The sequence below is a fragment of the Oryzias latipes genome, chromosome 2, assembly GCF_053564925.1.
Source record: "Oryzias latipes strain Hd-rR chromosome 2, Olatipes_Hd-rR_3.1".
NCBI classification, from domain to species: domain Eukaryota; kingdom Metazoa; phylum Chordata; class Actinopteri; order Beloniformes; family Adrianichthyidae; genus Oryzias; species Oryzias latipes.
Window position 1 is genome coordinate 10,496,129 of NC_136238.1, and position 23,393 is coordinate 10,519,521.

At 38.7% G+C, this 23,393-nt stretch overlaps 1 protein-coding gene and 1 long non-coding RNA gene across 3 annotated transcripts in view; both read left to right on the plus strand.

Moving 5' to 3' along the window:
- The window catches only part of LOC144984175 (uncharacterized), a 421,174-nt gene that overhangs the window by 351,337 nt on the left and 46,444 nt on the right, over positions 1–23,393 (plus strand). The gene's annotated exons all lie outside the window — the stretch shown is intronic.
- On the plus strand, positions 13,109–19,400 carry spry2 (sprouty RTK signaling antagonist 2). Of its 2 annotated transcripts, XM_023965699.2 has the most exons (3): positions 13,109–15,973; positions 17,701–17,824; positions 17,899–19,400. In XM_023965699.2, the coding sequence occupies exons 2-3, from the start codon at positions 17,777–17,779 to the stop codon at positions 18,706–18,708; spliced, it is 858 nt and encodes a 285-aa protein (XP_023821467.1). In that variant the 5' UTR covers positions 13,109–15,973; positions 17,701–17,776; the 3' UTR covers positions 18,709–19,400. The 2 variants fall into 2 exon arrangements, with proteins under 2 accessions (XP_023821467.1, XP_004066633.1); XM_004066585.5 differs by having other exon boundaries at positions 17,701–19,400.

Genomic DNA, 23,393 nt, shown 5'->3' on the forward strand with positions numbered 1-23,393 from the left:
ACTCACTGGGTCGGGACATCCTCCTCCCTTGAACAGGAAATTACAGAAACACATTACTATCAGGGCAGCTGGCAACCTACAAAGCACACCGTTGCATCACACCTCGTTTATTTGTCAGATACATTATCACATTATTATATTCACAGTTTATCCAGCTCCCTGGAGAGCAACAAAATTATGCAGTAGCGAGGGTCTTTGTGCCAGAAAGGTTGCCATGACAATCAAATACATTCTCTCTGATTTTCCTTCTTAGTTTCGCCATATTCAAGTTTCTCCACTCAGTCATTTACAATTATTAAAAAATTACCATTCTAACGCGTTAGCCTGCGGGTATCATTACACACAAGAACTGCTTGGTAGACTATAAAATGGAATCATAGAGAAAAGAGTTTGCAAAGTGTCACGCCCTTAAGGTAGTCGCTCTGCTAAATTGGTTATGTGTCAGTGTTACTCTCACTTCATTGGATACAAATGCAATTTCAGCCAAGCTGAGGAACATGTTTCTACCACTCTGAACACACACACACACACACTGTGATACCGGGGAAATAATGGTGCAGGTTACACACTGATTGAATTCAATGATCACATTTCTTTTTGTGCCTCGTCAGAGAACATTTGCTCGAAAATTGATGATATCCAGCTTTATGGTACTAAATACCACAGGTGGATGACACTGCAATTGTCTGTCAATCCCTCTGCTGGACCACATCACAAACAAAATTTAAATTGAAACAGACCAGGAGTTAGACTACAAGGTTAGATGTGCAGGACACAAAATGGGGCTTATTTTAATCACTCACCACAAGGTTTGCACAGCACTTCAAATCAAATCAAATCAAACTTTATTTATAAAGCACTTTTCATATAAAAATATAACACAAAGTGCTTTACATTAAAACAACAAAATATAAAAACAAGCAAGCATTAATAAATAAATAAATAAATAATAGGGCCCCCCTCCCCGTACCTAGCCCCCCACGCCTTTCACACCTCCCACTCTCTAACTGATGGAAAATGACAATGAAAAATAGGCTGTAAAACATATGCTGAGCACAAAAACATGATGCGGGAAACGCTAGTACCGGTAATTGGAACCTCCCCCCCTGTGAACAGCCGCATAGACAGCCAAATGCAACATCACAGGCGGGGACCACTCCACCACAGCTAAGCGGTGATGCAGGTCCCCACCCAGAGCCGCAGTGGCTGAACAGCAGCCGTCCCAGAGGGAGAGGTTCCAGCTGAGGAAGCACCAGAAATAGAAATGAATAAAAATTGAGAATCAAAAAGTAAACATATTGATAAAAACGATAAAACATTGAAATAAGGTAAATTAAAATAACACGTTAAAAATCAGGTTCAAGTTCATAAAACAAGATAAAATGGATAAAGAAATAAAATAAAAATAGAAAATACATATAGATAAATAACAATAAATAAATAAAAGTAGTAGAATAAATAAATAATAAATAAAAATTAGCTAAAAGCCAGGTTAAAAAGATGGGTCTTGAGCCTTTTCTTAAAAGTATCAATGCTCTCTGCGGCTCTCAGGCCCTCTGGCAGACTGTTCCATAAGCGGGGACCATAGTGCTGAAATGCAGCTTCTCCATAGGTTTTAGTTTTTACAGTTGGAATGGTTAACAGACCAGTGCCAGAGGATCTCAGGGTCCGCGAGGGTTTATATCTTACTAAAAGATCTGATAAATAAGAAGGCGCAAGACCGTTAAGACATTTAAAAACTGTTAAAAGTATCTTAAAATCAATCCTGAAGCATATGGGGAGCCAATGCAGGGATTTTAAAATTGGGGTGATGTGAGCCCGCCTCCTGGTCTTTGTAAGAACTCGTGCAGCAGAATTCTGGAGAAGCTGAAGGTTCCTAATATTTGTTTTTGGAAGACCAGCAAGCAGGGCGTTACAGTAATCAATTTTACTCATGATAAAAGCATGCATTAGCATCTCCATATTAGCAAGAGAGAGTAGTGGGCGGACTCTAGCCAGATTTTTGAGATGATAAAAACCAGTTTTAACCACCTGTTTTATATGTGGGATAAAAGTCAGCTTAGAGTCAAAGATAACACCCAGGTGTTTCTGAATGACTTAATGAAAGTTCCTGTAGCTTCAGAAACTGTTTCTCCCTCTTGGCTTCAGGACCAATAACTAAAATTTCAGTTTTTTCCTGGTTGAGCTGCAGAAAATTATTTGCCATCCATAATTTTACATCTAAAATACAGTTAAAAAGTGCTTCTATTGGTCTTGTGTCATCAGGAGACATAGCTATGTACAGCTGGGTATCATCAGCATAGCTATGAAAACTGATGTTGTGGCTCCTGATGACATTCCCCAGAGGAAGCATGTAAATGTTAAAAAGCAAGGGGCCCAGGATGGAACCTTGAGGCACACCACAATTAATTTCATGGACCCCAGAAAAATATGTGTCCATGCTTACCATAAAGCTTCTCTCCATGAGATACGACTCGAACCACTTGAGAACAGTCCCTGAAAGGCCAAGACTTTTAAGTCTGTTTACAAGGATCAGGTGATCAACAGTATCAAATGCTGCACTTAGATCTAACAGAACTAGTACTGAGATCTGACCTGAATCCAAGGCACACCTGAGATTATTAACAATTTTTAACAAGGCCGTCTCTGTGCTGTGGTTCGTCCTAAAGCCAGACTGGTTTATCTCAAAAATGTTGTTTTGTAAGACAAACTCGTTTAGCTGAATAAAAACAAGTTTTTCTAAAACCTTACTTAAAAATGGCAAGTTGGACACAGGTCTGTAGTTATTAAAAACTGAAGGGTCTAAATTAGTTTTCTTGAGTAATGGTTTCACCACTGCCGTTTTAAAGGCAGCAGGAAAAATACCCGTCTGTAGAGAGGAGTTCATGATATTTAAAATCTCACTCTCAAAAGACCCATAAAATGATTTAAAAAGTGATGTAGGGATGGGGTCTAAAAAACAAGTTGTTGGATTAACTTGGGAGAAAACTCGACCAAGTGTTGCAGCTTCAACCAGGTCAAAACTGTCCAGTGCTTCCTCAGGTAAAATCAAGCCATCATAACCAATAGAGAGGCTTTTCTGTTCTTTTATGATGTTCATTCTGACAGAATCAATCTTGCTCCTGAAGTGGTCTGCAAAGTCCTCACACAATGACTTTGCAGCTGACTTTTAAAGCACCTCTAAAACTGAGAGAGGACACTTTTATACAGGGATATCTGGTACATTTCAATGTTCAATGAGTCTTAAACTCATCTCAAAACTGCTGCGTCTAACAGCACAGTTTGCTTGCAAGTGAACTCTGGTGAGGTTTGAAGACCCACTTCAGTTAAAATCCTGTTTTTTGGTGTTTTTAACATGTTCTTGTGGTATTTTTCCTTACGGATAAAGAATATTAAGCTTAAAATTTCATTTCTCATTATTTCTTTATTCAAATAATTGTGGATCAGGAGCAGACGAATACATCCATGAAGGTCTTGGTTTTCCTCATCCGAGCTGGATTGAAACTGTGTGGCAGGATAGCTCCAATGTTTCTCAACATTTTCGTTGCACCGATTATGCCTTGTTGAGGTTGTGAGGGGCTGTAAGCTAGTGGGAGAGAATATAATCACAGATATGATGGGAAGGGGTGCAGGCTTTCTCTGTGCCTACAATTCATACGAAATTTTCTAATGAACTCCTGCTGCTCTGCAGAAACTATGTCAAAGGACACAGGTTTTTTGGATTTTGCCTCAGTCGTAATTTAAAAAGGTTTTTTGAACAACTGATGAAACCAGAGTCTTAGGCTATTTATTATGACCTCATAACATTGCTGAGCCGTTGGGTTTATTCTTGAGAGTGCGGTGTAAAAACAGATTTTTACACAGGTTTAAGGAACCTGAACCAGATCATGGCCATAGAAGCAAAGCAACGGCAATTCCTCATCAGGAATGCGGATGAGAAATCCAGTCAAGCCACAGTGTGGGCAGAGCTATCGGTCCCCCATTTGAGAAACCAAACCATTAATCCTGCTCATGTTTTTGTTTGTTTGTTTTCTGCCATCACATGAGGATTAAAGTAATCCCTACCAGATAGAATTAAAGAACTATGACAGAAAGGCAACACAGGATTTCAAAGATTTATTAGAAAAACACTGAAATCCATTGCATGTAAGGACTTTAACACAGAACAGTCATTGAGCAATGTAGGGTCATATGTATGCAAAGACAGCTACACCAGCTCACGATCATCTTCGACACAAAATTAAAGGAATGTGTGCAAATTAGCTACACTTTCATTTGGATTGCACTGAACAGTGTTGCACCAATGACCCAAGGCTTAGTTTGGGCTAATATGAACATGGAGTTCACTGATTGACTTACTGGGGAGGCTGTAGCTCACTGAGTTGAGCAGCCATCTGCCAATCGGTTCATTAAAATCCCAGGCTTTGCAGTAATTGTACCCTTGGGCAAGACGCTAAACCCCCACACATTCACATTGCCTTAAATCGTAAGATACTTGTAAATCCCTTCAAATGAAAGCATTTTCTGAAAGACTAACTGCAGGTGACCTGTCGCAGATATCTCAGAGTATTTCCCGTTTGGTTCCAATAGGTTAAAAGGTGCAAATAAACTGAGACAACTTTGAGGTGATGGGGACCTGTGAAGCTAAATTGAGACATATTGTAACTGAAATGAGAATTTGGTGTCAACAGGAGTCTTTGTGGAGTGATTCATTTATTTATACATGTCATTTTAATGTGTATTTTTGCCCAATTTTGAGTCTCCGATCTGCAAAAAGAACCTTTACTGTCTGTTAAAGGTGACTCTTCCTGTGCATAGACTCCATCATCAACCCCAATGCTCCTTATAGCTCAGAAAAACTTTCAAGACCCTCTGAGTCACATGATGAAAATTCAGCAATAATCCTCTTAAAGTAACCCAGCTCCTTTGTTTCTTTACCCTGCTTCCCCTGCATCTCTCACTCCAAACACAAAGCCCGAAGATGATGGAGAAAGCGTTCCCACAGAATTTTCTAAACACATCACAACAGTGACCCCAACTGGACGGCCTGAATCCTGAGGAAAAGCACAACACCTGCGTTTTTTATCTCCTGCATTTCTGCACCATCTCAATCTCACCTCTATTTCTTTCATTTCACAGCGAGACAATAAGATGCAGGTTTCAATTTCAGAGACTTTGTACTGCCGCACAAAACCCTTGTATCCATGGGCAAAGTACTGGATGGATTATTTCAGTATCAGACAGCATCTCGTCTCTTATCCCCTTTTCTGGCACTTCTTCTCGTCTTGTTCTCCAGTAGAGCTGCTCCATCAATGGGAATATGTGCAATCCTGTCCTTTTTGTTTGCACAAATGTCTAATTTAAAAGCACAGCGTTCACACACACTTGTGCATCTCTTCCGTACATGTAACACTGCTAATCGCAGAACTTCTTTTCCTCCAGCTGGAGTGGATTTAGCTGACTTTGCACACGCTGCAGATAATAAGCTTAACACAAACGGCCGTCCACAGCAGGGGATGCAGGTGCTGAGAGGTGGAGGTCCAAGTTTGCAGACAATTGGCCAAAGAAAAATGAGGCGTGTTGGTTAATTCCTATACCCACTGCGGGCAGGGAGTGTAATTTTTCATTTTTGCTGAGGGGAAGGTGGTCTCAGGAGCAAAGACTATCTCTGGAGAAGAAGAGCTCGGATGATCCGCGGTATTAGCTCATAGTTCTGGATGGGATTTTAAACATCAGAGACGGGGCAAAAAACAGAAACAGAATAAATTTGAATATATTTCCATATATGTTTGTCTTATAAAAATTAACTGTGTCAAATAATCCACTGACTCCTGCATGTGGTTACTTCACTAACAGTAGTGATATCTAAATCTTTTTGCATATAAAAATCCCTCTTAAACTAAAGAAATAGAATCTTTTAGACAGGTTTAATTGTAGGAACCGAACATTTATTCAAAAACGTTTGTATAAACTATCAAATATATTCCATCAAATAATTATTAAAACATAAGACCCTTTTCTAAAAAAAAAAAAAACTGACCGTAAACCCTGATATTCTTAGGCATAACAAATTTATTGCAAGTCCAACTGATTTTTTGCCTTTTTTACACAAAAAATAAATCAGTTTTATTCTAACATTTTTGTAGATGCTTATAGAACTCTTTAAAAAGCCCAATGTTAACATTTTCCCTATTTTTATGGATGTCTTTAAAGGCACAAGATTATACAAATCCTGGATAAATTAGGATTCCTTCATGTTTAAGTTTTTGTTTAAATGTTAATTACATTTTAAACATTTGAGAGAAAAAGAACCGAAAATGTATATTGAAATAGATTATGGGATGTTTACTCAGCACATAAAATATGAGTGTTATTAGGTCAGAAATATTACATCTTTATAAACAGTTACATGTCGGGCTAAAGGATATATTTATAACAAATACATGAAAAGTGCTACACCATGTAAAACACAAGGATTTGAAAGTATTTATAGTATTTTATACAGTATGCTCCAAAATAAACGTATGATTTGGACAAAGATGCTGATTTTTTTTCTCATTTTTTAACAATTTAAACACATATTGAAGCACTTCATGTATTTTCATGTATTATTTATTATTTATAGTAGTTTTTATTTTATCTATTTTTTACCAGGTGTTATTTTTTTTAAAGGTATGAATGACCAGGAAGCTCTTTTGATATCATTATACTTGTGACAATAACAAATAAAGATCTATTTATCTATCTCTGTTGGTTAAAATTGAGTAATCTGGAAAATATATTGACAACATTCTAATTTTTGCTCTTTTAAGATTAAGTTTCTCGATCTAAAAATGTTGGTAATACTTTATATTAAGATTCCTTAACAAGCTTTGTTAACACATAACCAAGCATTATAAATGAATTTATAGGGTGTTAGTAAGACATTTATTAGTACAATAAGTCTAATAAGGTTTATTAAATTACTTAGGTAACACATTAAACATTAAACACATTAGTCATCCAACACCAGTATATATGTTTTTTTATTTTTTTTTATTTGTCTTAATTAAATTATTATATATCTTTCACAGAACGATTTGTGTATGTTTAGTCTGTTTTAATGTCATAGAGTTCTTTTTACAATCTTTATGCTTTGTGGTTGTTTGTGCTAAAAAACGTCCACACTTTAGATGAGGTGCTGCAAAACAATTATTAAACTATTAACAAAGTTAATTAATACATTTGTAAAGTTTATAAGCAGTTTAGTAATATGGATTTAGAAGACAATGGTCTGACTTTAGATGTTAATAAATCTTATTAACACTTTCAGGTATTTGCAAGACATCTATAATGCTAATAAATATCTTCCTAGCATCTGACACATTAATAAAGCCTATTAATTTGTTAAGTTAGTTAATAAAACTTATTAAGCCTATGAACACTTAAGCTTGTGTGAGACATCTATAATGCTAATAAATATCTTACTAGAACCCCAAACAATAATAATACTTCTTAATTTGTTAACAAAGGTTGTTAATAAATCTTATTAAGCTTATTAACACTGACACATTTTTTAAACACCTATAATATCAGTAAAGGCATCATTAGCATCTTAAAAACATCCTAATAATAATGCTTGTAAATGTGTTAACTAAGTAATTTAATAAACCTTATTAGACTTATTGTACTAATAAATGTCTTACTAACACCCTATAAATTAATTTATAATGCTTGTTAATGTGTTAACAAAGCTTGTTTAGGAGTCTTAATATAAAGAGTTACCAAAATGTTTGTTGTAAAGGAAACCCCTTCCCCATTTAGCAGCAGCAAAGCTCTCATCAGCTCTGTAAAAAAGTTTTTGCAATTAAAATCTATTTATTAGCTAAATTCAAGTCAGGAAAAATTATGATAAAGGAAGAAAAAAAGGAGAGAAAAGTTTTTCCTTCATTGTTTAGCCAACAAAAGTTTAAGATTGCAGTTATTAAAAGTAAGAATACAATTGGTGATGTTTCTTGCTTTTGTCCAAACACAAAACCCGTTTCAGAATAAGGGTCAGTGCACCCACTGAACCTGGTCTTCAGGCTACAGGATCCCATCACAACCCTAAGAGCTCCAGTTGCATCTGTGTGCCATCAGACAGGAGGTGTGATGGACTTGGAGTCCTTTTCAAACAATTTGCAGTGTCTGCTCAACAATCCAGACAGTTTATCTCCCGCGGCGGCAGGGGGTTCAGCTTTCACTTCAATTTTCTCCCCATTTTTTTTCTTTTTTTCCTGAGTGAAGTGTATTTTTATGTGGTGAGCAGGACTGACTCTCCCTGTTCAGGAATGGACGGTGTTTGTGTTCATGCTCCAACTCACTGCAATTCTTTTGATTATTAAAACTATAACCCTGTTTTTTTTGTCTTTATTTAAGTAACTAAACTCAAATTAGATATAATATGATGTATAATAAGAATATTTAGACATAAAATGTAATTGGCTCCCATTAAAAAGCAGAAAAAGATAAAAGAAAGTTGTTTATTTGCAGATAAAAATCCATATGTTCAGATAATTAGTGAGTTATTAGTCTGATTGCATACTAGAAAAAAGTCATTCATCAAATAAGAAATCTTTTGTTTCTTGCTAATTAATATATTGGATTTCATATTTATAAATTCTATATCCTTTTTGGCTACATAGACCCAAGTGATGATATTTATATTTTTAAATTCTGAATAAGTGTTTTTAGTTCAGCTTTTGACACATTTGTCCGTCTTGTTGTTGTTCTGGGCTAAGTGGGGTCAATCGTGGACCCACTCCAGTGAAAATTGTGTTTCTGGTGTTTTAACATGTCTTGTGGCTTTTTCTGATGATGCAGGACATATAGACATAAAGAAAGTTTGTCATTGCACTTCTGAGTATAGTTTGTCAAATAGTTGTGAATTAGGAGCAGACAGATAAATACTGTAAAAAGGAAAGTAAAAAGATTGTAGTTGTGGCGTAGAGTTGGCGGACCACAAGGTCCCTGCTGCGGCCTGTTCTGATGGATCCACTTGTGGACAGTGAGATGCGTGTACGTCTTTGTTTTCCTCATCTGAGCTGACATCTGACTCGAAACTGTATAGCTGGATGGCTCCACTATTGCTCCCCATTTTTGTTGCACCAGTATTGTTAGGCTGGGGTTGGGAGGGGCTGTAAGGCAGCAGGAGAGCATGTAAACCAGGGGTGCTCATCATGTTGGTTGCAATCAATACTTCATGATTGCAACGGTAGATAGCGGACCATCAAAGATAAATATACTAAAAACAAAAGTATGCAATGATAAAAAAATCTGTCAAAAAATCATAATCCTCTGCGTAAATATGTTGCTTGATTGACACGCAGAACGGCCAATCAGACATCCTCTGAGACGCAGGTCACTGTGTTGAACTACAGTGAGCACACTTTGTTTTTCCTGTCTTTCTTCTCCCGGCGCGCAGCGAGGCTTCTGCCGGCTCTGATGCCCACCGGGTCCACGGCGGTGGACCACTCCGGCCAACAGGAGCATTTCATAAAGTCCAGGCCGGTCCGTGATCGGAGCCGAGTTCGGAACGCCCCGTCTGACCCAGCTGTCCTGCCACAGCGCCAGCTGTGGGTCAATGGGTCTGAGCCCACTTAGGCAGCAGCGTGTGCTTCTTGAGCTCTGTCCACGAAGCAGGGGCCGCCGTTGGTCGTGGTTAAGCCAGCCGCGCTTTAGAAATGTCCTGATGTTTCATTACATAGTATATTTATATATTTGTGCATCGTTTGGAGTTTGTCACTCTGATGTAGACGGATAAATGACGGGAAGTGGGGGAGGGCTTCCTCTGCACTAACTCTCCCGCCCACGACAGACTAAAGGGCCGTACACACCGGGACGAATATCGGCCCAACTTATTCGCCAGCGTTTTTCAACACGTTTTTTGTCTTCACACCCAAGCGATTTTCGCTGATGATGAGCCGAGCGAACATGCAATTTCATTCCCTGACGTTAGATGGCGCTTAATGTAAAACAGAAATACCCCTGTACACAAGGTGGCGCTGCACAACTTTAGGCTTCTTAAAGTCGCTTTTCACTCAGAAGAAGAGAGCAAGTATTTACGCGCTTGTCAGAATCATACAAAGAAAACATGAATATTTCAAGCACCAGTAGCTCTAGCGATGAAGAAATAATTGTTCTGTTGAATGATGAAAGACGCCGGAAAAGACGCCGATTTTGGGTACATCCCATAGTTACGAGAAGAGAAGAACATGGGGAGTTTTATTGACTAGTCCAAGAGCTGAAAATGTATCATGAGCGTTTTCGGGGATATTTTAGAATGTCCGTCAGTGAGTTGCATCTTCTTCGTCTTATTTTTTCGCGGCAGTGTAGACGGTACTTGGCGTATATCTTCTTCACCGTGACGTATGTGTGCTCAGCAAGACAGTTTTGTGTTTGAGCGCCCCCAAGTTGTGTTTTACTGTATATTGAGAAGCTCCAGACACGTGTCCAAAAGCGCCATTCTCATTGGTCGTATAGTTTTTGACGCGGCGCGTCAAACCATAAAAACGAACCCGAGGCGTTTTTTAAAAAAATGACGCTTTGACGCGTGGCGTTTTTCGTGTCGGTGTGCACACTCACATTGGTGCCCTTTGTTTAGTCACGAGGCGTTAAATGTCGGCGCGAAATTCGTCCCGGTGTGAACAGGCCTTAATAATGAACTACTGCTGCACTGCAGAAAGTGTGTCCTAAAAACAGACATATCTTTTTATATTTTTTGGATAAAAAAGGCGTTATCGTAATTAAAAGACCACTGGGAACGCTTTGAACATAGATCAAAAGATGACCGGAGTGAAACTTTAGCCTGCTTTTATTTTGTAGCTTGCTTTTATTCTATTTTTTTTTTTTTTTTTATGCACATAGACATCAGGTTCTCTTTTTAGTCTCTGTTTTTTTTCATGTAAAGATGTTTGGCTTGCTGTTTCTTTTTTCCGTTTAATAGACCAAACTGACTGAAGCTGTGGGCTGGAGCTTTTTATGAAAACAGAAACTGTCTGTGATCATAACTTTTGTGCTTTGATTTCAAAGAGAATAAAATGATGAAATATTAGGGAAATACAAAAAAAAAACATTTATGTTTTTTACATTTAAAAAAAATCTTTAGCACACTAATTAAAAAAATATTTGTAAGTCACAGATTCTGCGAGTTGTTTCATTTAGGTAGATTATTGAGGTCTGTAATGCTCCTTATATATACACTTCAGCTGTCTGAGACAGAATGTAAAAGAATAATCTAGGCAACCTCACTGAACTCCAAAAGAATGAATTTGTTTGTATAATGGTACAGAAAATAAACATTTAGCTAGTGTTTCAACGGTCCTCCTGGTTAAGCCAGCACATGTCCAGAACTGTCTGAGGTTCTCCGTGATCCAGAGGAGGACTGGGAGAATGTTGTGTGATCAGATGAGACCTAAATGGAACTTTGGTGTAAATGCCTCTCGTCGTGTTCGGAGGAGGAAGAAGCCTTAGTTGCATCAAAAGAACACCACGAAGCATGGGGGTGGAAATATCATGGTTTGGGGCTGGTTTTCAGTATGAACAGCAAGGTTTTGGACAAAAACCTCCTTCCATCAGTGAATGCATTAAGGGTGAAACATGGCCGAGTCTTCTAGCATGACAATGATCCCAAAAACATCACTAAGATAACAAAGGACGGTCAAAGCAATAAGCAATTTTAAGGTTCTGGAGCAGTCGGTGTCTGGACCTCATTACTAACTGACTATTGAGGTGAACTTTTGTTGTTGAACGAAAAGATTTAATTCTCATATTTGAAGGAAACCATAAAGTACTAATTGTTGCGGTTTTACCAAAGACTACTAAAGGCAGGTTGAAGAAGAGAACAATTCTGCATTGGCTCAGTTCTTGAAAAAGTCCAAATTTGCATCCAAAATAAACCTATGTGCGTTCTGGGTTCCAAATTTTTGGGACATTTGATGTTTGCTGATTTTTTTTGAATAAGTGAGCAGTCAAATGCACGTATTTTTATGTGGATGGTCTTTGATTGTCCCGCCCATCGCCGTCTATCGGAAAGTGGTTGAGATGGGCCATTTAGTTTTGCGGCACAGAATCCAAACAATGAAGTCCAAAGTTGTCGCTACAGTCAGTTTTATGTTTTTTCCAGAAACACAATATATGGAATTGAACCTCTTACCATCCATTTGGCAAACAGTTAGCTCATTCCACTAAAATACAGCCATCTCAAAAAAAATAGTCCTTTTAATTATCTATTTTTTTATCCAAACAAACAGAAAACAATGAATGAAAAAAAAAACCTGAAAAGCTTTTTGACCCAAATTTAAATCAACCTGCAATGTGGTACTTTATTCTGATTAAAGTGGCTTCTGTGTGGCTCTAACACCATTATTCCATCTGCAATTGATCGGTTCTACAGAGAACAAAGAAGGAGGATGTCAGAGTTCTTGGTTTTCTGAGAGGAATCGCTTCTTTTCATTTCCCCCAGACGTTTTGAACAAAAGTAAAAAGGAATTTAGGTTATCTTCTAAGGGGAAAAAAGAACTACCGGTAAGTTGAATGAAATAATGTCTCAAGCTCGGGCTTTTAGGATGATGAAAGACCACCTAATTCCATATTTCCCACAAAGCCATATTTGATTGTGCCACTTGCTTTTATTACATTAATCTTCTAAAAACAGGTTTTCCAATAGCACTTGTAGAAAGCCACTTACACATATTTATATATTATTGGTCTTTTGCAATTAACAATAGGTATGCACACTATTCAATGTATTTTTCTTAAATGTCTATTTATTTATTAAAAATGTATTTTAATAATAAAGTGTATTTCTTTCCATACATTCTATATATTTCTATATTTTATTTATTTGAAATCTATTACTATTATTGAATATATTTATCTATCTTTTCTATGTTTCTCTTCATTTCATTTAAATGTGCTATCATATTCATTAAATATATTTAAGTGATATAAATTATAAATATTTTTTATAAATTTCTATATATTTAATTTAAATCTATATTCTTAATTATTAAATGTGTTTTTTTTATATTTAGTATGTTGTACTTTAAATTTTATAAAGATTTTACGATTTTAATTTGTCCTTTTTTTTTTTTTTTTTTTTTTATTGAACAATTGCAACATACAAAACAAGAAAATACAACAATTATGCACATATAATGTACAATAGAATTCTGAATACAGAACAAACATGTTGCATTCTTTAAAAAATACTAATTATTAATAATAAACACAAAAGGGAATAAGAAATAAAAAGAAACAAAAAAAAAAAAAAAAAAGAGAAAAGAGAAAAGAGAAAATGCGAGAGTAAATCTATGTCAGCAGTCCAAAAGAATTACAGATGCTAATTGTTTTTTGAGCTTTTGTATTTTTTGAAGCAGAAATTAAGTTTAAATAACGCTGCAGTTCCAGTTTGAACACAAAGAAATCCGGTTTTTTATTGGAAAATTTTCTTTTGTGTATATGAAATTTAGCGATAAATAATACCATGTTTACACAAAAGAAAGCATCACGGTCTTTGACATCAAAGCTATGAAAACCAAAAAGTATGTTTTTATAATAAAGTTGTATGTCAGCAAAAATAGAATCGGTGATAAATTTGTGAATGTTTTTCCAAAATCTGTATGTAAATTCACAAGACCAGAATAAATGAGAGCAGGTTTCAGGTTGTTTCTGGCAGAAAGTACAACTGGTGTTTATGTCAGCCTTAAATTTAGTTAAGTAATGCTTTGCTGGATAAAATCTGTGTAGGAGTTTAAAAGAGATTTCTTTGACTTTATTTGTTAAGAAGTATTTTTGTGGTAAAGACCAGACTTTTTTCCAATCAATGTTAGAAGTGAAATTAGCCCAATAAAAGATAGCTGATGGAACAGAAACTAAATTATCTTGAAACAAAGCTCTGATTTTTGAGTTCAACTGTTTAGCGGAAGTGAAGCAGAAATTACCCAGAGGAGATTTGAGCACATCAGGAGGATGAAGAGTCAGAGGATGAGCGCTGTAGAAACCCCTGAATAACATGCAAAGCCCAGACGGGACGGCATCAAACACTACTACAAATTCTTTGGGAGTTATTGGTATTTTATACTGCATAGTGAACTCTGAGTAGTTATATAATAATCCAGGTTCTTTGAATAATTGATTGAGGAAAATTATACCATTATTGAACCAGTTACTTAAAAACAGAGTTTTCCTTTTATAGACAATATTACAGTTATTCCAGATAATACAACTCTGTGGAGAAAAGTTGTGTTTGTAGATCAGAGCCCAGGCTAAGAGAACCTGTTGATGAAAATTTGACAGTTTCAAAGGGATTTTTGGAATACTATAGTTACAGCACAGCAGGAAGTTCAGGCCTCCTACCTTTGAAAATACAAAATGTGGAATAAAGTTCCAGATAGATGTGGGATTATTAAGATATTTCTTAATCCAGATTACCTTGAGTGTATTGTTAAGGGCAGTAAAATCAATGCAATTTAAACCGCCTTTATCAGAGGTATTTAAAATAACAGATTTTCTGATATAGTGAGTTTTATTTCTCCATAGAAAGTTATATAATATTCTATTAATTGTATTGCAGACTGTGTTATTAACCTGTAGAGATTGAGCTGCATACGTCAAACGAGAGATTCCTTCTGCTTTTGTAAGCAGAACTCTGCCTTTCAAAGACAAATCTCTTTGCAGCCATTGGTTTAGGGTTTTTTTGGTTTTATCTATTATTGGAGAGAAATTTGTAGAACATCTGGATTGCATATCTTTAGTGATTTGAATACCAAGGTACGTAACAGATGTTTTTACAGGAATACCTTGGATAGATGTAAGTAAACAGTTTTTAACAGGCAGAATTTCACATTTATTTAATTTGTCCTTTTCTTGTCTGCTTTTAAACAGCCGTATAAATAAAGATTACTAGATTTAAATTTCCCAGATTCCACTGCGTCACTTGTTGATGACGGAAGGCTGCAGTGACGTTGAACGTCCACGCGGGGGCACTGCCACATTATTAACCACGCCAGTTTGAATGAGCCTCATTGATAAGATTTTTTACAACTTTTAATGGGAAAATGTCGACTTTGGATCCAGCGCTGACAGGTAAAACAATTTATATTTTCTAAAGAACAAAGTTTTTGAATTTTTATTAAAAAAAATTATCGAAAAATGGGGATTTAAGAGACTTATTGGTGCGGATTTATTCAAAACAATATTTTTGGAAAGTTTAAGAAACCAAAAAAAAACGTGACGCAGTTTTTTGCTTTTGCTCTCAAGCTCTGTTTAGTTTTCCTAAAATGTCTCCAAGCCGTGACAGCTCATTTCCTCATAAGAGATATGTCAAGTGGGGGCTTTGAAAAGTGGGTCACCGGCGATAAGAAACTGGAGGAGTCCGGGACTCATGCCTCCACAGCTGCGGTATAATTGACTGTGAAGGGCTGCTCTTCAGCAGCCAATGGCGGCGCACCGGATGCGAGATATCCGCTGCAACAACAAGTACTCTGTTCCCCCACCACCACCACCACCCCTACCCCTCCTTCAGCTTGACGCCATGTACAGCCCAAATCCCGACCTCCTCTCCGGAAAGAAAGCGCGAGGAGAAAAACAACAAGTCTCGAGAAAAAGTAAACCGTCGGAGTCTGTCGGATAAAAAAAAAAAAAAAAACAATTTAAAAAGTTTTTTCCCTCTTTTTTTTCTTCTCGCGGAGGGATTTTTGAATCGGCAGCGGTGCAAAGTTTTCCTCCTTTTCCTTTCGTTTTTTTTATTTTATCTTTTGGGTCTTTTTTGTTTTTGTTTCGTTCTTGCGTAAAAAAAAACACGCGATATTGAGCTGCGTTTTCGTGAAGAAAATGCGGCGGGAACGTATTTCGATGGATTTTACCGACGGCTCTCCGGACTGCAGCGCTCGAGCGGCGGCGTCGAACCCCAACTGAAGTGACCTTAAAGGGAGCGAAAAGTGCAGGAAGCTCGGTGAGTGGGCTCTTCTTTTACCGCTACCTTTTCTGTGGAAAGTCTCCATTCCTGTCTTTGCCTAGTGCAACTTTTCTCCTTAAAGTTAAACGCTTTTACTATAATATGAACTAGTTTTTTTATTTTGTGTATTTCTTTGGTGGAATATTCCGTCTTCATCACGTCTTTAAGTGTTTGTACTAAGTTCCAATTAGGTTTACTCAGATGTTTTAAATTAAATATAAATGTCCTTTTTGGTATTAAAGTTTTTATTTACAATGCCTTTTTTTGCATTTTTAAAGGTAAAAAATTGTCCAAATTTGAACATTCTTCTGACTTTTACCCTTTTCTTTAGTATGGTTTGACAATTCCTTGTGGCTTTAATTCATTCTGATTTATTTTTATCATTTGAACTGTAAAATAAAAACCACTGATTTTTTTTTTTCCGTTAAATTGTTATGCATTACATATTTTCTAAACATTTCCTTAACAAGTTTTGCAAATAGCTTGTCTTTTTGTTCTCAGTTTTTTAAAAATGTTCACGCGTTTTTAGCAGTGGCTGCACCAATTTACTTTTATCAGTTTGAGACTTTTTAAACTACTCTTGCATGTCCTCTTCGCCTTGGTTTGGCAGTTAATATTGGGGTCTCGTGCTGTTATTTACTTATTTAGTCTTTGGTTTCAGCTTTTTTTGCCTAATTTAGCATTAAAAAATAGATTGTTGCATGTACCAACAGTTTTTGATTTTGATAATTTTGATAATTTTGTAAATTATTTTCCTGCAAAAATCTTCTTGTAACCCCCCCCCCCCCCCCCCCCCCCCCCGTCCAGCCCGATTCATTCAGACGGGGGCCTTCGTCGGGCCCCAAAAGAACCTTAACAGGGACCCTCATGGATGCTCGGTGCTTCCGCATCCCACCCAACTCTACCCAGTCACTCCCCCTTCCCCCAACTCCTGTAAAAAAAGTCTCAAATCCCTTATTTAGGCTTTGTTTGACCGCCGTACAGGAGCACATGAACGTGCAGATCCCATTATGCATTAAAGAGGACAAACTGGGATTATTTTGCCAGATTCATGCATTGGTTACAAAGAGCGGAAAGACAACAGGAAGTGAAGAATAGCGGCCGAGGCCTAGAGCGGATTTTGGCCCTCGCATTCAGCTGCAAGTGATTTATCTTCTCTCGGGTCATTGTCAGATCAGTGAGAGGAAGTTGACTCGAAAAGCATGCAGATTCAGTAGACAGATTGGTTACTGAGGTAGTTTGGCGTCCTTTTTTGCCGTTTCTGCCGGAATTCTTGTTCGACAGGAGGCTCGATTTGCCTTTGGTGGCGGCGAGCCGCTCCTCTGGTGGCCTTGGTTCATCAGAGATGCTCCCTGCTGTCTTCTGCAGATAAATACCCATAAGTATTCCAGACAAACCACTCAGAAAAAGTTAAATCTCCCTTTTAACATGAAGCCCGGCTGTGGAACTTACCGCGGCGTCGAGCAAACACAATTTTTTTTTTTTCTGCACAAAGACCTTCTGTACCTGTAGCTTGGCGACTCTGTCCCGATTCTGGAAAAACAGATGGTGCCTCCCAACTCTGAATGCCGTGTAATCCAACAGATTCACCTCTCCAACCAAACACCTGCGTGTGTGTGTTTTGAACACATTTCCATAGATGTGCTTGTTACCTATCAGATTTGCATTGCATCATTTGCATGGCTCATCTCATGCAGATATAAATGGTCTCTTTTCATTTGCAGGACTTCAGATGTGTCCCCTGCCAGCCGCGGAGCCCCTTCAGTCCCAACATGGATTCCATAAGTCAGAACGACAGCGATGGGGGAGGAGGGCGCCGCGAGTTGGAGAGCACGCCGGGTGACACCGGTAGAGGCCAGGTGCAGAGCGTCGCTGCCTCGCCAGACTCGATGCGTTCTCAAACTGTGCTATCTCTGGATCAGATCAGGGTAACCAGGAGCAGTAATGACTACACCGATGGACCGTCTGCTGCTCAGCAGCGCCAACAGAAGAGCGACTTTGTTCCGCCACCGGGTTCAAGGACGGGCGAGCAGCAGGAGATCCAGGAAGAGAGGTCTCAAAACCACCGCAACCTCCATTCCTTGACGCGTCACGGAGACGGAGATGGTTCGGTCTCCTCTGCGGAGGAATTTCAGGGCAGCAGTAGGACCAGCATGGGAAGCACTTCTTCGGCTCACAGACTGAACGGTCAAGGCGGCGTGGAACCGATAATCAGAATCCAGCCCAAACGCTCCTCCAAGCTGAACCAGGACGAGCTGAAGCCCTTACAAAGCGGGTTCACAGAGGTGGTGACCGTACCTGGCAACGCAACCTCTAAACCCAAAGGCATACACTCCAGCAAATGCACACACTGCGGTCGGTGCACGTGCCCCGAGTGCACCCGCCCAAGGATGCTCCCATCCTGCTGGATGTGCGGGCGGCGGTGCGTGTGCTCGGCGAGGAGCGCGGTTGAGCACTGGACATGCGTTTGCTGCGTCAAGGCGCTTTTCTACCACTGCTCCAGCGATGACGAAGACACGTGTGCGGATAAGCCCTTCTCGTGTACGCAGTCGCACTGCTGCGTCCGGTGGACCGCCGTATCGCTCCTCTCCTTGTTCTTCCCGTGCCTGCTGTGCTACCTCCCGGCCAAAGGGTGCGTAGCCGTGTGCCAGAGCTGCTACGACCGAGGCGCCCGACCTGGCTGTCGCTGCGAAGACTCCGCCGCTTTGAGCCAACGGAGACAAAGCTGTTGATGGACCGACTCAAGACTGACTGAACCAACGTAGAGATTAGAGCCATCTAACGAAATTCATTCTTCGCCCCTGAATTGGGAGTTTTACCTTCGAACCAAAGGGGCTGGGAACTCTTCTAGTGTCCTCAAAAGTATCTCCGTCTCACCCAAGTGCCCCCATTAGTGACGTTGCTAATGAAGTCCAAACTGATGGCCTTGTTGTTGTTGTTTTTTTTTAACACTTAATACGTTGTGTTTGCCAAGAGCAGACTCCTGTTACTAACTGTTTGTAAAGTAGGACATTAGAAGCTGACTGGGACAGATGCTTTTATTTTTGTACATACAGGAAAACTTCAACTGTGAAGACTGCCCCAAAGAGGCAGAGCCACGTTTCTAGAAATCAGTCACTCGATGCTCTTACAGTCACTGGAGTCTACGTCAATCTTTTTTTTTTTTTGCCCTTTCTGGTGTAAATTGTACAGCGAAAAATTTATTTTCTAATTCCGACATTGCCTAGTGTAAAGTTAAAAATATATATTTATTTGAAGGTTTTATTATTTTATAATGGAAAAAAAAATATTTATTTTGGAGAGAAAAAAGTCCCCTCTTGTGGGGCTCCTCAGCAGACAGGAGTCTCAAAGACGGATGAATAGCTCACTATGGATTAGACAACAAATATATTAACGTTTGAAATTAAACAGCCTTGAAGTCTGACTTCTTTTTTTTGTGGTTTTTCATTGAGAACAAAAGCTTTGTTTGTGTTTGTAGACGGTTGTTTACAGAGATGGGGAAGGAAGTGAGGGCATGTTCGTGCTCACGCCTGGCACTTCCTCAGGAACATCTGTGCTCAGGAATGTTGTCACCTTTTTTTTATTATTTTGTTTTTACAAATCAAGCACTCCACCTGTGTTTGTGCCTCACGTAAGCCTGCTATTACACTCTGGCCTGGCTTCAGCTTCATTTCAATCAGGCACACTGGGTCCTATTATTTTCTATACCGCCTTTTTTTTATTTTTTTTTATTTAATCAAAGGTTTGTTCAGGAATTCCTGGGTTTTGAGTGTCCCTGCAGGCGAAACATAAGCCTGAAACATGAGGCTCCTGACACTTGTTGACAGCATACGGACGTGTTTGCAGCGCGGTATGCATTCAGAGTTCTGATTGACAAGTCGAGGCCCAACCTGCTCTCACTTGTTTGTTATCCATCTCCAGCCTCTGGCTTGATGGTGTGTGTGTGTGTGTGTGTTTGTAGTGGAGGGGGGGTTGTTTTACGTAATTATCAACTTTCACCTATTTAGCGAAAGGTGGTCGAGGCGATGGAAACATAACGGGCAGAATCCCATTAGGAAACAGAATAGGCAGGGTTGATCTGCTGTTTGGTCTTAATCTTTGCAGTCGCAGGCTTCCTCTCCACCTCCATTGTGCCAGCCATGAATGAAGAGGGGAAGGCCGAGCGACGAAGAGAGAGAGAGAGAGGGGGTCAGGTTTGTTAGGAAGATAGACCGCAAAGGGTTAAAAGCATCACTTTGAATGACAAAGCCCTAACAGTTTACCCCTGTATTCAGCCCGGCGTGCATTCATCCTGTTCTCAATAGTCGAGGTTTTTTTTTTTGTTTAGTTTTTTTGGCTCCTCTCAGCTACCTGCTCCTACTTGGTATTCTCATAGGTCATCTTGATGGTGCCTAGTTCTGCATTCTAAAAGAAAGTTAATATAATAAATATGTCCACCTTAACGGTTTGTGTGCATTTTTAATAATTTTTAGCAGCTGAGAAAAGCCAGAGTTGATCATCGTGAAACCATTTTTCCTCTAAGGAGCATATTTGCCCAATAAAAACTCCATTCACACACATAAAAGGATGAATCAAGATTCAAACCCCAAAGCTTGTTTGTCCACCCTGTGGTGGCAGTAATTTGGCAGCAGGAGGAGGAAGACGGGATGTGAATTAGAAGAAGAGAGGCGGTTGGAGGGGGGGGGGGGGGCCAGAACGGCCCTCTTTGTTGGTTTTAGCCACCGTGGCCTCGGCGGTTCACGGCGGCTGTGGGGCAGAGCAGCCTATTCACCCTGCTCACCAAGGCAGAACGCAGCACAGGAAGACAGGAAGGAAGCGAGGCTATTCTTCATGGCCGCATTGTCTGTGTGTCTGACGGCCGGGCTTATGCAATCAAACGGCACTGTGAGAGAGGGGGGGCGCAGAAAAGAGAGGGATTGCAGGGTGATGATGGAGACGTGCAACTCCCAGTTTAGAGGGGGGGAAAGTTCCAGATCACAGGGATATAAACTGCAACTTCTCAATTCATGCAAATAGGTTTGAAATCCTTTTATTTATTTATTTTGGGACATTTTTCTTAGGAAAGCATCCATTAATATACTTAGCAGAAAATCCAATTAGTGACTTCAAAAAGCTAGAATAAAATGAACAGTTCATTTATTTCTCATCTGGTCTTATTGCTTGTCAATAATTTATTCTTTTGTCGTTGTTTAACCTCAAAGTGCAATGACGGTTTTCTTAATTCTTTTACCCAAAAAGCTGCAGGCCTTTAAGATGTCCAAACTTGCTGATGTAAAAAGGAAATGTTTTGTCTGCTATAAAATAGTTGGATGTCTTGCAGATGTGGTATATATGCTAATTCTCAGTTCATTTCAACACAACGTTTGCTACAGTTCCACATTATACGAGCTTCATATAAAAATTGAAACATTTTGGGGATTTAGCTAAAAAAAAAAAAACATTTGAGGCATACAACTTCAAAATAGTCCAATAGATCAGGGTTTTTTAAAATAAGATTTAGAGGTTTTATTAGATTAATTTCAAAGCTGAACTAAACATACATAATTGGTATTTGAAGGTTGTGGTTTGCTACTCAGCATTCAAGTCTCGGCTGTACAGGTAAAAATTTCAGCTCTAAGGTCACAAAGTGATCCCAAAATCTGTCTATTCAGAGCTCAGAAATAAAGGATATCTGTTCATTTTTATGAGTAATACTTAAAGTAATGTAACAAGTAAGGCTTAAGTAACGTACCTTTTTTTTAAAAGGTTTGATGCTAGCTTGAATGCTTGTAGTCGGTTTGTATGAACACGGCCGTTGCAGTTCAACTACACCCCCACCTTCTGTTCTCTACTTTAAATCAAGGATAAAAACACAAAATATTGCTGTTTCTTAAACGACCACAAGAGGCTGGTTTTAAAGTAGAGCTATCATTCAGTGAGTCGCATAATTAAATGTCACTTTTTCATGTTGAAAAATGAACATACAGTCTAGTTTAAAGATATCTATAAGTTAATTGCTTTATTTATAGGAAAGGATTTTTTGTTTAAAACTGTTTTAATGTAACAGATTTTTTGGTTGATTTTTGTCAAAATAGCCCATTTTTTCTTTTAGTAAATAAGGTTATTTTAGCAAAGACAAGTTTCAACTGAAATAATCTCAGGTGAAATCCTTTAAAAATCAGAAATGTGTGTCATTCCAGTAAAAAAAAAATGTTTTGCTTATTTAAATATTTTCAAGTATATTCATGTTAACTGCCCAAAAACAATAAGATGCTGGTTTTCCTGAATTTAAAGAATCTCGACTAAATGATTTTGTTAAAAAACACCGAGCTCGACTAAAAGCACAGCTTATCCCAAGTCTTCAAAAATGTGTTTTAAATTCGCTGCTGGTGGCAGCAGTGTCCTGAAGAAGCAATCTTTTCTTAAACTAGATGATTATAACAAAATATTTGACCTATTTAGGCTAAAAAATAGTAAAAGTGAATATTTTTCTTTACATAAGGAATTTGTTTCTGCTTAATGTAATTTGTTTTAATTTCCAGCCGTCTTAGAAGTAACAAAGTTTGTTCTTCAGTTCTGTGAACGACTTCAAAGTTTTAGCAGAAAAGTAAAAACGTGATTGAGGTGATTAAACCCCAGAATGTAGGTGTAAAGTAAGAAAGTCACCAGACTTTTTTCAGGTTTTCTGAGAAGCTTTACAAATTTTTTTTGTCTTTTTGGTTTTCCTATGTGGGCGTTCGATAGATGCATGCGTGTAGAGCTCACAGCTGAAGCGCCCCCCCCCACCTGACTATGGTTTATGGTTTTACTTTCCACTGACTTCGTCCTTTGCTGCTCAGTTGGTTTTTTTCTTGAGGAACCTCGACAGACTTTTCTGGGTGTGAAACTGACTTCAGAGGTCATTAAAACTTTGACCCCTTAGTGACCCCTCTGGTCTGGAAACGTTATGGAAATTTACGCTCTCGCGGTGCGACTTTTTGTACGTTTCTTTTAAATACGTTTAAAATCGCTAACTTAAAAAGTTTGCAAAGTCAATTACGCGGACGGCTTTTCAGTGACAGGGATTCAGCATAAGTACTGTTATGCCTAAAGGAAAAAAGATTACCACAGCCTAGAAGGCAAACAGGAGCTGAAGAGATGTTCTGCAGCGCATCTGTCATAAAAGTTTACCGGGTTTGAGAAAGACGAGTTGCAAAAGAAGAGGCAGCAGGGGAGCCTTTGAAACACCTCAAAGGCCGGACCTGCAGGCGTGCGCGTGCGCCCACGGTCACGGATGCATGTGTCTTCTTGCATGTGCGAGTTTATCTGTCAGCATCTTCAAGTCTTCTCTTTGAGATTCGTCTAACAGTGGCACTTAACTGCAATCCTCTGCAGGAAGTTGGCTCATCTGCATGCGCACACACACGCGCAGTCGGTCCACTGTTGACAGCCGGTGGAT